This window comes from Populus trichocarpa, chromosome 9, assembly GCF_000002775.5.
Source record: "Populus trichocarpa isolate Nisqually-1 chromosome 9, P.trichocarpa_v4.1, whole genome shotgun sequence".
Classification (NCBI taxonomy): domain Eukaryota; kingdom Viridiplantae; phylum Streptophyta; class Magnoliopsida; order Malpighiales; family Salicaceae; genus Populus; species Populus trichocarpa.
The window spans coordinates 3152837-3169534 of record NC_037293.2 but is presented as its reverse complement, the minus strand read 5'-3'; the positions used below and the strand labels follow the sequence as shown (position 1 = coordinate 3169534).

Sequence of the window (16698 nt, the reverse complement as noted above, 5' to 3'; positions counted from 1 at the left end):
AGAAGACCCTATTAATCGAGGATAGTTGTATTAATGTAATGTTGAAGGAGAATACTGCTTGAAACATTAGCGTTGTTTTAACTAACCGCTTGATTACTTGCCAACGAACATGACATTACAATATTGATCACTCATTGAAGAATCATCTTGCTCAAATTGCTGGAGGTTCACCAGTTAATTTTTCCAGGAAATCATGCACGAAAATATACAGCTCATAATTAAGGAGCGAATCCTCCTGTAATTCATGTCAGTTCATTCTGAGACCAAGAGGAAATCATGTCTATGTGTGTGTGTTGATGAACTGGTGCACTAAGGAGAGAGGGATGACTACTGGCCGTGGTCGTGGTGTGGCTCCCTGTGCTTTAAAAGCTTCCATGAGTCTTACTTTATGGTTCGAAGCTGGGGCTCAGCCAACTAATGAATCTCTACCTACCACATCTCACTGGTTTACTGCACCGGTTTATTTGGGATCATGACAGCGGTTGTAATTTAAAATGTTTTTTATTTAAAAATATATTAAAATAATATTTTTTATTTTTTTTAAAAGTATTTTTCAGATCAATACATCAAAACGATCTAAAAACATAAAAAAATATAATTTTTAGCAATTTTTTTTTAAAATTTAAGGGAATACGGTTTCAAATACGTTTCCAAACACGTCTGGTAGTGTTAGGAAGTGCGGTAGCGGTTACTTTTCAAAGTGTTTTTAATTCCAAAACACATTAAAATAATAATTTTTTATTTTTAAAAATTATTTTTAACATTCACGTATCAAAATGATTTAAAAACATTAAAAATATATTAATTTAAAGTAAAATAAAAAAATTTAAATTTTTTTAAAAACATTTCGGAACACTGTGGCAAGTGGATAAATTTCCTTATTCGAAAATCTTGTATCCTACGGCAATAGCACCCCACATGCCTCACAGTCCTGCATCAATGCATGGCAGGCACTAGTTGTCACGACACCTACACTTGAGAATGAAGTTTATAGTACTTTTGCAAGTTGGATATAGATATTTCGATTTTTCTTTATGTAATAAATATTTTCTTTATTATATGAATCAAATCCTTAAATATAGATAAATTATAATATTCTTAAAAAAAAAACCCTAAAAACTCTAAATATTGAACTAGTTCGATCCCCCATGCTACGCTGCGAGATTGAGCATTTTTTGTGGTAAATGTTTTTTATTATTATGAAAAAGTTTACTATAAACAAAAAATTTTATATGTTATTTAATAAAATAAATTAAGAATTATATATGCTAAAAAATAATAAAAAATTTATTGATTATAACTAAAGATTAAACTGGGAAGCTGAGATAAAGATGTTATTTTTTTGAGAAAAAAATGAATATTTATTTTAGTTTGAAATTGGATCCAAAAGTTTTAATTGGTTTGAATAAATAAACTTAAATTTTATTTTGTTAAATTAAGCATGAACACAACGTCAAAATTTATTCTAAACATTGTGAGAGCCTTATATAAAATCAATCAATACAAAATATCAAATTCAATCACAAATCAACTTAATGTAAAAAGATTAAATTGAGAATAAAAAAAAGTCAAGCGACAAAAAATCATTAAAAAAAAAAGAATAATTGCAACTTATAGTTGACTATGTCTTTCTCCTATGTAGCATTTTCACTGTTTTTTTAATATTTTTTTATCTTATATTGTCTCGTGTGTTCATAATTTTAAATACTATTTTATGGTTTAAACCGCACTATATTTATTAAATAAAAAGTAAAAGGAACTAATAAAATAAAAGTACGTGAATGAAAAAAAAGAAAAGGGTAGAGGTTTGTTAACTGGGAAGCAAAAGATAAAAAACAAAAAAAGACTTAAAAGAAAAAAATATCCTATAAAAAAGAGCTTGAATAAAAAAAACATGAAGGTGGTTGATTGTTTATATAAACAGTGTTTTTCATCTCAAATATTTTAATTGTAATGATAGTAAGTTTTAAAAGCAATTATTTTTTGTTCGGTTTGATTTTTATTAAAAATAAATAGCTAAACCGAATTTTTTTAATAAAAAAAATCGAAATCGAACCGAAACCGGTTCAAACCGACCGGTTTCGGTTTGGTTTGGTTTTTTAGGACAAAAACCGGTTTGGCTTGGTTTTTTTGGTTTGGCTCGGTTTTTTTCCTGTTTGGTTCGGTTTTTTTCCGGTTTTTTTTGTTTGGATTCGACTCGGTTTTTTCGGTTTCAGGCTTATCAAACCGGAACTGAACCGGTTGGTTTTTTCAAAATTTTAATCGATTTAATCAGTTTTTTTTAACAGTTCAATTTTTTCAATTATTTTTTTTTCTAGTTTTCTTGATTTAATCAATTTTTCAGTTTTTTTCTCGCATAAGTTTTATACTTATCATCTGCACCAACAATTGAGCCCGTGAAAAGAAATTGTATCTTTAAGTGATGTACGCATATTTTCATGATTTACATTTGTCACACCTCACGTCTTATTAAATGTTGTACTATATTGACCAAGAGGTTTGCTTCCTCTGTGGTCTCAGGTTCGAGCCCTGTAGTTGCTCATATGATGGTCACTGGAGGCTTACATGGTCGTTAACTTCAGGACCCGTGAGATTAGTCGAGGTGAGCGCAAGCTGGCCCGGACACCCACGTTAAACTAAAAAAAAAATATTGTACTATATTTATATGAACATTTGCTTTCACCTTTTCGTCACATGTATCCAAATAAAGCAACACATCCTTTTCAAGTGGTTGCTCATATGATGGCCACTGGAGGTTTACATGGTCGTTAACTTCAGGACCCGTGGGATTAGTCGAGGTGCGCGCAAGCTGGCCCGGACACCCACGTTAAACTAAAAAAAAAAATATTGTACTATATTTATATGAACATTTGCTTTCACCTTTTCATCACATGTATCCAAATAAAGCAACACATCCTTTTCAAGTGATAGCTCTAGAGAGTTTCATATAAGCTTCCATTACTCCAAGAAATTGCATTTGTTATGAGAAACAAATTACCGACAATGGACTTTGTTGTAAAAAACATAGTTAATAGATATATATTAAGTCAAATTTAAAATGGAATCCACTTATTTTATTTTTAAAATTTTGTTGAAAATTAAAATTTAACAAAAAAAAAATTTAATATTTGACATTAGTATGATTAAAATAAATTGATAAATAAGAAACTTGTCTTAAAAAATCATTGATAGGCATGTTTTTATAAAATTTAAATTTTTTTTATCCTATATTGAAAAAATACAAGATTATTTTATAGTTTTTATATTAAAAAATTAAAGAGTCATGAATGAATCTTAGCAAAATAGTTTGAGTCTCACTCACGTGTGCATGCTTCACTTGGCTCAAGCATGAGCATGAACACGAGCTTAGGCCATGAGTTACTAGCCACGGGCCTTAGACTCAGGTTTGAGTTTTGCTTAATCTATTTTGAATTTAGATTTGAGTTTATTATAAAATAATTATTTGACCAATAAAGACTTTTTTACTAACCCTTTTATATATCTAGCTTAAGAATAAAGAGTCTAAACAATTTTCTTCTTCTTTTTTAACAACCTTTTCAAAGAAAAACATTTGGTTTTCAAGATTTTAAAAAAAAAACTATCAGGTTTTTATTCTTTTTATGGTGGGTGTGAGTTAATTATGGTAATTATCAAAATTAATTCTGCATCATTTTTGTTTTAAAATTCACTATAAAAAAAGTTGAAAAATATTTGTTTTACATAGATTCTAGACACCTTTCCACCTCAATTTTCATATTATCTTCCTCTGTTTTAAGCTTTGTTCCTTTTTGAGTTTTTCTCAAACTCTAGAGCTTATGTTCTATTATTGTAGAGAGATACCGAGTTATATTTCCTTGAGTTTGTGGATCTTAATTATAAGTATACATAAATATGAAGAAGTTGTTAGAATCATAAGAGACTAATTGTATACATTCTGTTTGCACAATGTGAGAAGCAATAAAATTTTAAAAACAAATGATTAATCATTGACAACAATAAACTACTTTTTGATTTTGATTCTAAGGTCTCTAGCAAGTAAGTATATTACACTAGTTTTAACTTAATTATAATATTGAATTTGTATGTGATGGTATGTATGTGGTATAATTTTTTATGGTTAAAGTGTTCAATTATAAGCTTAGTATGCATGTTGGGTTTTTGACTTTGATATCTTTTACTAGATTAACTTGAATGCAAAAAATTGCATGATTATCTAAATTAAACTATAAACTAGGAACAATAACTAAAATATCCATCAAAAGGTTTTGAATTGAAGAAATATTCTCCACGAACTCCATCATGTTTAAAAATGCAAACAACCAGATTAATCAATTAAAGTCTTTGAAAATTATTGGGTTAAATACAAAAAACTAATATATGATAGACTATACTCTCGAAATCCACTATGATTAATTTTTAATAATAAATCATGCCTATTTAATAAAAATTATTCATTATATTAATTTTCAGAACTTCTATTTATGACTTTTATATATGGTGTTTAGGAATTATTTTGGTTAAAACTTTGTTGGAAAACATTAACCAACATGAATACTATAATATGAAATATTATAAAACCTAAAATCATATTTAGATAAATAAGAAATTGATTTTAAATTGATCTTAACCATAAAACATTATCCCAAATTGGATAAATAAAACTAAAAATAAAAACTCTTCCTCTCTTCCAAAAAGCCATGGCTATTATAGTTTTCGTGTGTGTGTGAAATTGATCTTATATGAAAAATCAACAAAAAAAGTATTATTTTTTAAATATCTTTATTTACTTATGTCTTCTATGGTTATTCTAGTTTTCATGTAGACAAAAAACAGATTGATCTTTTTAAAAAAAGTTTTCTTAGTCTTAATGTTGATGCGCATCAACACTAAGTATATGATTCTTGGATCTTGGTAGGCAATTTGCATCTACTGCTTGCACCAATTGACAAACAAAATTTATCTTAAGGACAAAGGGTATAACTTTTGCAACAATCACCTTCATTTGTTGTATTGTATAATATGCGCTTAAACAAGTGTGATTTAATTGGTTAATAATTTAAGTTTTTATTTTTTTTGTTGGCATGCTAGTTTAATTTTTTTATATATTGCTTTGTATGCTTTCCCATTTTATTCTTTATAGTTTTTAATTTGTTATATGATCTAATATTTAGATTTAATAATAGATCAACTTTAGTTAAATAAATTTACTTTTATTTATCTTTGTGAAAATAGATTAAACTTTTTATTTATTAAATCCAACAAACTTAAGACAAATTTTACGTTTAATTATTTTAAAAGCTAGTTAAGTTAATAATTTATGAAAAAATTAATTAAAGAATATTTTATTTGTGTAATTATTATTTTATATATATTGCTTTTATTATTGTTTGTTTATTAATCAAATAATTCTTAAATTATTTGATTGAGAAAAAGAAAAAAACTACTACACTTATTGCTTATATTGCTCCAAGATTTTAATTTAGTATAAAATTATTTATTGGTTATATGTTATAAAACTATATAAGATGAGTTTATTATTTTTTTATAATCAAATGAAAAAAAGTTTGTGACATGTTACTTTCTCACTTGAAAAAATAAAATAAAATGGGAAATTAAAAAATTGGTTAAAGCAAGACTAGTCAATCGGCCTGAGTAGCTTCTAGTTTTTTTTTTTGAAATATTACTTTAGTAATATTAAATGTTGTAATGTTGTTTTAGAAAGTATTGCTTTGGCATAGAGGATTCTACCATCATATTTTATGGTGCACAGTGAGAAACTTGAGAATATCATGTTGGTAAGGAGGATTTGTCCTTCACTTTATGTGGTGCATGATGAGAAACTTGAGAAGTTCAATGATGTGAATTCTAAAAGGTGGAAACAGAAGATGCTCTTCTATCTCACAACCTTGAATTAGGTGAAGATCTTTATTGAAGATGCACCATAACTGTCAGATGATGAATCTAATCTTACCATTGTGGCAGTTATGGATGCATGGATACATAATAATTTCACATGTAAGAACAACATTTTAAATGGTTTAGAAAACATATTACATGATATGCATAGTTCAATCAATATTGCAAAGGCCCTATGAGAAGCTTTGGATCGAAAATATACAAGACTAAATATGTTTTCATGAAAAAGCTCATAGTCGATAAAGTTTTGGATTTTAAGATGGTAAATTCAAAGATAATAATAAGCTAATACAAGAGTTTCAATTCATCTTGCATAACATTCATATAAAAGGGATGGTTCTAAGTGAATCATTTTAAATGGTTGCAATTATTGAGAAAGTGCCACCATTTTAAAAAGACTTTAAGAACTATCTTAATCATAAGTATAAGGACATGAGAAGTGAAGACATCATTCTAAGATTGATGATAAAAAAGAATAATAAGTTGTTTGAAAGAGTAGCCAATACTTCCACTATGGTCCTCAAAGTAATATTGTTGAAAAGTGGTGAGAAACCATAATAAAAACCAAAAGAAAAAGCTAGAAAGGGATGGTTCTAAGTGAATCATTTTAAATGGTTGCAATTATTGAGAAAGTGCCACCATTTTAAAAAGACTTTAAGAACTATCTTAATCATAAGTATAAGGACATGAGAAGTGAAGACATCATTCTAAGATTGATGATAAAAAAGAATAATAAGTTGTTTGAAAGAGTAGCCAATACTTCCTCTATGGTCCTCAAAGTAATATTGTTGAAAAGTGGTGAGAAACCATAATAAAAACCAAAAGAAAAAGCTAGTTGTGAAGGGACAAAGTATTACCAAAAACATTCGATAGTAAGTGTTTCATCTACAATAAAACTAGACATCAAGCCAATGATTATAGAAATAGAACTCAACAAACAACCTTGAGAGAGGAATGGCTACTCAATACAATGTCATAGAGGTTCAAAACCTGTCAAATAAAGTTTTGTAAATGAGCTTGTCTATTATTGTCTTCAAAGTCAAATTGATCAATAATCTTTAGTGGTAGTTGATTGATATTGGTGCTACATGATATGTTTGCGTCAATAAAAGGATTTTATCAACTTATAAAGAAGTGGATGATGAATATTTGTATATAAGAAATTCATCAACCTAAAAAGTGATGGACATTAAAAAGGTCATTTTAAAGATGACTTCTAGGAAATTTCTTATCCTCAACAATATATTTCATGTTTATGACATTGTCAAGAATTTAGTGTTTTACTTATTATTAAGCAAACATGGTTTAAAAATGGTCTTTGATAAAATTTGTACTCATAAAGAGTGAGATATTTATAGATAAGGGGTATATGTGTGGTGGTTTTTTTAAGATGAATGTGATGATAAATTAGATGTCAGAATTATAATAAAATTGTTGCTTCCTTTTATTTGCTTGAGTCAATGAAATGTGGCATGAAAAATTAGAACATGTGAATTATAATTATATATAAAGATTGGTAAAACTTGATTTACCACCAACTATGTTTTTTTAAAAAATCAAAAGTGTGAAATTTATATAGAATAAAAAAATTACAAAGTCTTTATTTCAAACAATTAAAACAAGTAGTGAATCTTTAGATTTAATTCACTCTAATATTGATGATTTATAATTTGTTTAAACTAAAGATAGAAAATAGTCTAAATGATTGCACAAGATATTATTATATCTTTTTGCTAAGAAGCAAAGATAAGACTCTTGAGATGTTTAAGCATTATAAGAATAAAATTGATAATTAACTCAATAAAAATATAAAACTTGAGTTATTACCAAATATGCTTTTTAGAAAAATCATAAGTTGAAATTTATATAGAATAAAACATTTACAAAGGGTATATTTTAGATAATTAAAAGAAGTAGTGAGTTTCTAGATTTAATTCACTTTAATATTGGTGATTTATAATTTGTGTAAACTAAAGATCGGGAAAAATATAGATGATTGCACAAGATATTGTTATATCTATTTGCTAAAAGTAAAGATGAGGTTTTTGAAATGTTTAAGCTTATAAAAATGAAGTTGATAATTAACTCAATAAAAATATAAAAGAAATAAAAAATAATATAGGTGGTGAATATAAGATACCTTTTGATAAATTTGGCTCTCAAAATGATATTATCCACTAAACTACTGCTTCAAACTCACTTTAATAAAATAACACTGCAGATCTTAAGAACTGGACTCTAAAATAAATTATGAATATTATTTTAGTAAGTTTAGGAGCACCTTAGAGCTTGTATAGGGAAATTTTAAATGTCAACTATATACTTAATAAAGTACCTCATAAAAAGTTAGAAAAAATACCTTATGTGAAAAGATAGAAGATTTTCTCACAAATACTTCAAAATGTGAAGGTGTCTTGTAAAAATTGAGATTACCTAATCCAAAAAAGGTCAAGATAGGACCTAAAATTATAAATTATGTATTTGATAGATTTGAATACAATGTTAAGCATTGAAGATATTGATTATTTACACACAAGTCAAGCATTGAAAATATTTATTTTAATATAATAATGGAATCGAGAAATGCTATATTATTTGAAAATATATTTTTATTTAAGAAAACACATGAAATTCATTCACTTAAAAGGACAAATAAAGTTAGCTCAAATAGCCATCATCAGTTAGAAGATGATAAAGTTAAGCCAAGAATGAGTAAGAGGGGGAAAGTGATAAAATATCTGGTCTTGATTTTCTATCATATTTATTAGAAAATGAACCTTAAAACTACTCGAGACAATATTCTATCTTGAAGCTTTATATTGGAAAGAGGTAGTCAATAGTAAAATTAAATCCATTATACATAATCATACATGAGAATTATTGAATCTTTCACCAAGAAGTAAGCCATTATATCATACACGGATCTTCAAGAAGAGGATGAAAGCTAATCGGACTATTAAATAAAGCAAGACTTCTTCTTAAAGGATTCAAATAATAAATAGAAGTGGATTATTTTGACATATATTCATCTCTCTCAAGAATTACTTCAACACAAATATAAATAGTCATCTCAACTATTAACAAGCTTGAAATGCATTAAATGGATGTAAAAAGAGCTTTCCTAAATGGTGACGTTGACAAAAAGGTCTACTTTGTATAAGCTGAAGGGTTTATTGTTAAATGGTAAGAAAAGAAAGCATGTAAATTTGTTAAGTCATTACATAATTTAAAACAAGCAAATGAACAATGACATGAAAAAATTGACAATGTTTTGTTGTCAAATGAGTTTAAAATCAACAAAGTTGATATAAGTTTTTATATGAAAAACATAAATAAAGGTTATGTTATTGTATATCTTTAAATGGATGACATGTTAATTTTTGACAACAATAATTACATAATCAAGTCTATCAAGAAAATATTAACTAACAAGTTTGACTTGAAATATTATTGTCCTAATCTAGGTCATTATAGGTGTTGTAGATGTCATTATAGGAATAAAAAAAATCTAGGTCATTTGATGAATTATTATTGTCCTAATCTCTTTATATTGAGAGAAATCTTGAATTTGTTTTTTAAAGCTGATAATAGCATGGTAATAACACTAATTGAAATATTCTTAAATAATTGAGAGTTTGATGTATGTTATGAAATGTATAAGATAAGATATTGCATACTCAATTGGCAAACTAAGTAGATTTACAAGCAATCAAAGTATATAGGGTACTCAAATATTTGATGCACACTTTAGAATATGGGTTATACTATACTCGATATCTAGTGGTATTAGAAGGATATAATGATACAAATTGGATATCTTTTTATTAAGGATTTAAAATCCACTAGTGGATATGTTTTCACATTTAATGGAGCAACTATGTCGTGAAAATCTTCTAAATAAATATATATCACACAATCTATGATCAAATCAAAGTTTATTGTTCTTGATAAAAGCTTAAGAGAAAGTCAAATAGATTTGGAATTTCCTAGAGGGTACTCTATATTGGCTAAAAACAATACTAGCAATTTATGTTTATTGCAATAGTCTGTCAATAATTAGAATGACACAAAATAATATAATGGTAAGTGTAGATATATATGTCATAAACATAATATTGTTAAAAACTTGTACTTAAATTGGATCGTTTACATTGACTATGTAAAGTTAAAGAAAAATATTATTGATTTGCTTACTAAAAGCTTGTTTATAATTCATTGAGGGAAATAAGCTTAAAGCCTTTAAATATGAAAGAGTTTCATGATGGTAACACTATCTATTTGACTGAATATCCCAATATCTAGGTTCAAAGAAAAAACTAAGTCATGTAACATTTTTAATAGCACTCAAAAATAATTATTTCTTGCTTCTTCCTACGATGAAAAAAGGAGTCAGTTGCAACATAATAATGTGAGTTATAATAAAGAAAAAAGGATTTAGTTGCAACATGATAATATGAGTTATATTCTCAATGATTTTCATATCTTTGTATATTAAATGAAGTATAACAAAATAAATTTAATTATATATATATATATATATATATATATATATATATATATATGAGTGAGAAATTTGTCGGTTTTTTTTTATAATTTCAAAAAGATGGAATTCTTTAGAGCACTTAGAAAATCAGGAGTTGTTCAAGGTTAAAATGAGCACAACCATGAGAACTAAAGAAAACTCGATGTATAGAAGAATACGAGTCTATTATGTTAGTTTACATGAAAGGCTTAATAGTTAAAGATATCATGTTTCCTAATTCGCTGAATAAATTCAATAGTACTTCATAAAGAATGTTCAAAGCCAAAAGTTATCTATTTATGATATAATGACCTACCAATTCACTTTCTCCTTATAATTCTATATTTCTTCATATATTGGTCAATCAATATCCATTCATATGGGGGATTGTTGAAAAAGTTATCTTTTAGACATGGTTTAGGCACATTTAAGGCCTAATTACAAGTGAAATCCATCTTTCTTTCCTTTTTTTATTAAAACTTTGTTTGAAAAATGTTCTTCAACATAAATACTATAACGTCTAAAACCAATTTTAGGTGAATAAAAAATTGATTTTAAATAATCATTGGTGGAGTTTGAAAAATACCAAAATCCAATAATATAATTTTCCCACATTAGAAAAATTAGAAATTCTTCTTCTCTTTCAAGGCCTACATGTACGTGTATATTATCTTTATCCCACATTAGAAAAACAAATATTCTTCCTTTCTTCCAAGACCTATGTGTGTGTAGCCTTTCTCCCACATAAAAAAAGAAACTCTTATTCTCTTTCAAGGCTTATATATAGAGGTTGTTGTTGGTTTCTGAAAAATCAACAAAAAGAAATTATTCTTTCTAAATTATCTTTCTCTACTTTTATATTTTATGGTTATTCTAGTTCTTATATATGTTGAGATAAAAGCAGTCAGTTTTCTTAAATTTACCTAGCCTTATTGTTTTTTATTTGAGATACTTAGTCTTAGTGTTGAAGTGCATCGATTTTAAGTAGTATAATTATTGAATCCCTAGAGAAAATATGCATTTACTACCTTGGTTAGAAAGTTTTATCTAGCAACAATAACATCTTTTTATTGTATCGTATAATATGCACTTCAATAGGTAAATATGATTTAATTTGTTAATAATTGAAGTTTTAAAATTTTTTGTTGGCATACTAGTTTAGTTTTTTTATATGTTACTTTTTATCAATGCTCATTTTACTTTTTATAGTTTATAATTTGTTATTTGATCTAAAACTTAGATTTAACAATTAAATTTTAATTAAATAAATTTAGTTTTATTTCTTTTTAAAAATTGGGTTAAATTTTCTTTTATTAGTAATGGATCAAGATTTATCAGTAGTTTTCAAAACAAAATTCTTTATTGTTCTGAGCCTAATTTAACGATAAAAACCCCCGAAGACCTAAAAAATTAAGAGCATATGCAACGTGTCTAGGCCCAATGCCCATGGGCCCATGCAACTTTTAGAGGCCTATTTTGGGAACATCGGACCCCATGCAGCCCTCTCGAGATTTTTTGTAAACCCTGGAAAAATAAAAATAAATAAAAGTTACTTAAATTGAAAACTAAATACATGAGAAATAAAAGTGAAGAAATTCATACTTATGGTTAAATAAAAGATAGGAATTCAAAAATTTAAAGGAAATGGAGCCTAAATGCAAATAAGGAAAAATATAGAGTATAAATACTCTCTCCTCACCAAAAATCTGTAGGAACCATAAGGAGAAAAAATAGGGAGTTTTATACCCATTCTTGCAAAATCAAGAGAGAAACACTAAAATTTCAAGAACCCATCCAAGATTAAGGGTTTATAGATGGGATAAACACTTGTGAGCAAAGGGATTAACAAGAAATTGAACAAGAAGAAAAGAAAGGAGGGAGTTGAAAATCTTCAACTGGTTGAAGATCAAAATCTTAATTCGTACCGGGTAAGGTGTTCTAAACATGATCTTAAAAATTCATTTTTAATTCGATAATGAATTCATGCCTTGATTTTGAATTATAGGTTAGGGTTCCTAGACATGAATTGGGAAAAAAGTACTTATTGTTAAAATTATGTTAATTCATGTGTGGTATGTCGTTTATGAAAGTATTGTGTGAAGGGAAGGGGGTGACGAATCTGAACAAACTTGTCTCCTGACTTTCGGTGAAATTTCGGGTAGGAGGATGAGGGAATTAGGGTCGGGTTCCTTCATAGAAATTGTAGATTTGGATGTTAACTAACCAAAAAAATTGGTCTTGCTCAATTTAGAGATGCAGAACTCCAGTTATGGGTTACCAACCGAGATTGAGTCGTGACTGATTCTGTAGGGTAGTAGGACTGATTAGTTGATGAGAAATTTTGACTATCTTGGAGGCAGAACTGGGTTCTCCTTCCTTTAGAGAACTTGTAGCCTCGTGTCTTAGCTTTTCAACGAGATCAATCTCACTTAAAATGGAGTTCTAGAACTCGAGATATAGTTAAAAATCTGATCAGTGTTCAGACAGTAACAGTTGGACAGCAACAGTTGGACAATAACAGTTCAATGTCTAGACAGCAACAGTTGGACAATAACAGTTCAATGTCTAAATAACAATGATTGGACAGTAACGGTTGGACAACAATAATTGGACAGTAATGGTTCAATGTCTAGACAACAACGGTTGGACAACAATAGTTGGACAGTAACAGTTCAAAGTTAGATAGTAACAGTAGACTTTTACGTGAATATTATATCTAAGAATATAAAAGAATTGAGTCATACGAACACTTGCACATTGAGATACTAACTTTGAAAATATACATGATATATGTATGCTTGTTATTTTGAGGAAATGAACATGCATAGGAAGTAACATATGAGTAATGAATGAATATGAATTCTCTCTAATATCGGCTTGAAGGAACAATAACCAAAAACTTCCTTGTGATTCAGTAGGAGCAACCAGGATTGGATCTTCTGTTAGGGGAGGTCACGAGACAAGCGGAGCAGGTGTGTGATTTTCCCTCCTTTTTGCACTTATACAATTTAAAATTCTTCTGGTGAATGCAATTACAATAAATATTGTGTTCAATGTAAATAAAATCTAGCGTATTTACAAGATTAGCTTCGGCTAATGGTATCCGTTAAAGGATTGCCGGGAGATGAATTACAAGATTAGCTTCGGCTAATGGCATCCGTGATACGATTGCCGGGAAACTTCAGCTAATGATATTCGTGATAGGAATGCTGGGAAATGAATTACAAGATTAGCTTCGGCTAATGGCATCCGTGAAAGAATTGCCGGGAGACGAATTACAAGATTAGCTTCGACTAATGGCATCCGTGATAGGATTGCCGAGAAATGAATCACAAGATTTGTCTTTGCAAGGTCACCCGGTTCATGCAAGTAAATAAGAGTATTCAAATTAAGAATATACAAATGTTTGTTAATTGGGTTTAAAAGATTTACAAGCAAAATATAAGTTGTTTGTTAGAATTCTTATGGATCCGATAGAAAAGTAATACTTCTTTCATCTACATTACATGAGCATATGTATATTTCTTTTATCAATATAATGGTATGTTTATTTATGTAACAAGTTCATCAAATATCCAGGGAGATCATTAGTTTAGGACTCTACTTTGTCAAGTTTATGTAAAATATTTAACTTAAACAAAAGGGAATTAACGTGTTTATGTAGTATGCTTTTGTGTAAACCTTGATGTATTTATAAAAGTTCAGTTTAGCATGTAGTACTTTAGTTATCTTGTAATTAACCCTTTTGAAATATTTAAAAACACTTATTATGTTGTAATGCTTTCTTTGCATGTTAGTATTCCTTTTTCTTTTAAATTTTATGATATGATATGGGGGTTATGTTCATATTGAACTTATATATATATATATATATATTGTGTGGATTGTATGAAACCGGTTGGGTTACTGGTTTGAACCAATAACCGGGCCGGTAGCTGGGTTTAGTCCAACCTATACGGTTGGGCTAGACCTAGCCCAAAACAAAAGGAGTAAAAAAATAATGGGCCGGGTCTGGGCTTTAGGCCCATCCGGCCCAAATTGTGTTTACTAAGGGTGTGTTTGGCAAAACACACCCTTATGCCTTGACCATAATTTTTATGCCCATTCTAATTTGATATTTGGCCAAACGATCCCCGTTTTGATATCAGAAAATTCCAAAAATATTTGGGGATCTTCGTTGATTTATTTGTGGGCCCCTCGCACTTTGATTTTTTTTCTTTGAGTTTTGTTTTTATTTTTTAGCTATGTGCTCAATCTGTGGACTATCACTGTTAAATGCAAATATGTCGTGCAATGTTTTTTTTTTTATTTATTTCCGTCTAAAAAGGGCCAATAATAATAAAGGATAAACAAGAAAAATGACACAGCAAATTTCTTCTTCAAAATCATTTTTTGCAAAAATATTCACTGACGCTAGAGTCAGGAGTATCGTATTTTTGGATTTGCGCGATATTTTCCAATGCTAAAGTTGGAAATATTCGTAGGAATTGTTCACTGATGTCAGAGTTAGGAACATGAAAAGAATAATAGAAAAGCAAAAAGAAAATAAAATTCTTAGTAATTTTAGACAAAACCAGCAATGCAGCTTGCCTTAGGTAGGACGCTTAAGGGGTGATAGCATCTTCTTTTTTGCGTAACCAGTCTCGTACCATAGAATCTCTATTGACCAGTTAGGGTTACTAGTGACCATAATACTAGGTGGCGGCTCTTTGAACATGACTTTTTTCACCAAAAAAAACAAGATGCCAGATATCTGTTCTTTTTCCACTCAAGATTAATTTTTAATCGGTTGTCGCGATGTCGGGTGTGACAATCCAACAACATAAATCTTAACTTTATAACATCATCAATTATTAAACTAACAATGTAGTCTTTGGTTCTTTAAATTAATGTCAGAACTTGTTTCCACCAGATATTGTAAGATAAAAAGAATCTTTTGACCTTTCGTGGTAAGTTTTTCACGGGAAGTAGGGAAGTGAAATAAATTGCACAATTTATCAACACCAACTACTTACTGTGACTTGGGGGCCCTTCATTGAATATGGTTTCCGCTGCCTGTCCCTCGGTTTATTTATAGGCTGCAATATTCACACTATCTTCTCATATAATTTTTCTTCAATGGCGTTTCATCCACTCACTATAGTATTGCTTCTTGCATTGGCTCTCTCAGGGATTCAGCTTTCAACATGTCAAGTTCTTAAAGGCAAAGTGTCTTGCCTTGACTGCGGTGGCCATTATGACTACTCAGGTCTGTCCCAACCCTAACATTTTCATGTTCTTTAAGTCCATGTTTCTGATTTGATTTCCTACTTGTATTAATTTTCAGAGATTAAGGTTGGAGTGAAGTGTGACAAAGTAAGAAAGTTGGCCACAACAACCACACAAAGCGATGGTTCCTTTGAAGTTAAGCTTCCTCCAGGCACCTCAACGGCAGCAACTCCTCTGATTTGCCTAGCTAAGCTTCTCGGTGGTCCAAGTCAGCTCTATGTCTCAAGACAAAACATGGTGTCCAAGATTGTTCAAACCCATGATTCTAACTCGTACACCATCTCCACTCCTCTTGCCTTCTCCTCTACATGTTCTGCAGGAGGTGGAAAATGTGGAGTCTCAAACCAGTTTGGCTCATCCAAAACAGTTGACCTGCCTCTGCCAAGGGAATGGGGCCTTGCACCATCAAGTTACTATGTTCCTTTCATTCCCATCATCGGCATCCCTTGATTTTTGTTCTAGCTGTTTAGTTCCGTCTTTAATGTGATGTACAAGGAATTATAGGTGTGCTACCTATGGCTACAAGTGTGGAGATCGATCATTTATGCAGGTGTGCTTTTATTATGTATTTCTACTATAGGTGTACTTTTATTATATATTTCTACTGTAGGTGTGCTTTTATTATTTCTCCTAGAAGTGTGTATCATGAGCTGATGCTTCGGACGATGTTGGAGCATTTTAAATTATGCCACTTTTGTATTTTATTTTCTCTATATATATGTTATTAAGAGCTTCAACATTGAAAATATCCAATAATTCAAACCTAATTGTTTTTAATTAGAGTATATATTGATTTGATCTCTCAAACACAGAGAGACACACTAGTAGCCTACTTGAACTTCGATCAACGTCTTCAGCCGTAAGCTAGAGACGTTGATTCCTCTCAATAACATGAGCATGCACTTGCTCATCTTGTGGTGATATTATTATCTGTAAGCTTCTCTACCAACATATATTAGGTGCTTATGTTAGTAGTAACTATTTGTTGAAAA

General features: G+C 29.2%; 1 protein-coding gene across 1 annotated transcript; it reads left to right on the top strand.

Moving 5' to 3' along the window:
- Positions 1–15518: 15518 nt before the first annotated feature.
- On the top strand, positions 15519–16454 carry LOC7491108 (uncharacterized). The gene is made up of 2 exons (XM_002313453.4): positions 15519–15686; positions 15765–16454. The coding sequence occupies exons 1-2, from the start codon at positions 15557–15559 to the stop codon at positions 16154–16156; spliced, it is 522 nt and encodes a 173-aa protein (XP_002313489.1). The 5' UTR covers positions 15519–15556; the 3' UTR covers positions 16157–16454.
- The last annotated feature ends 244 nt before the right edge of the window (positions 16455–16698 follow it).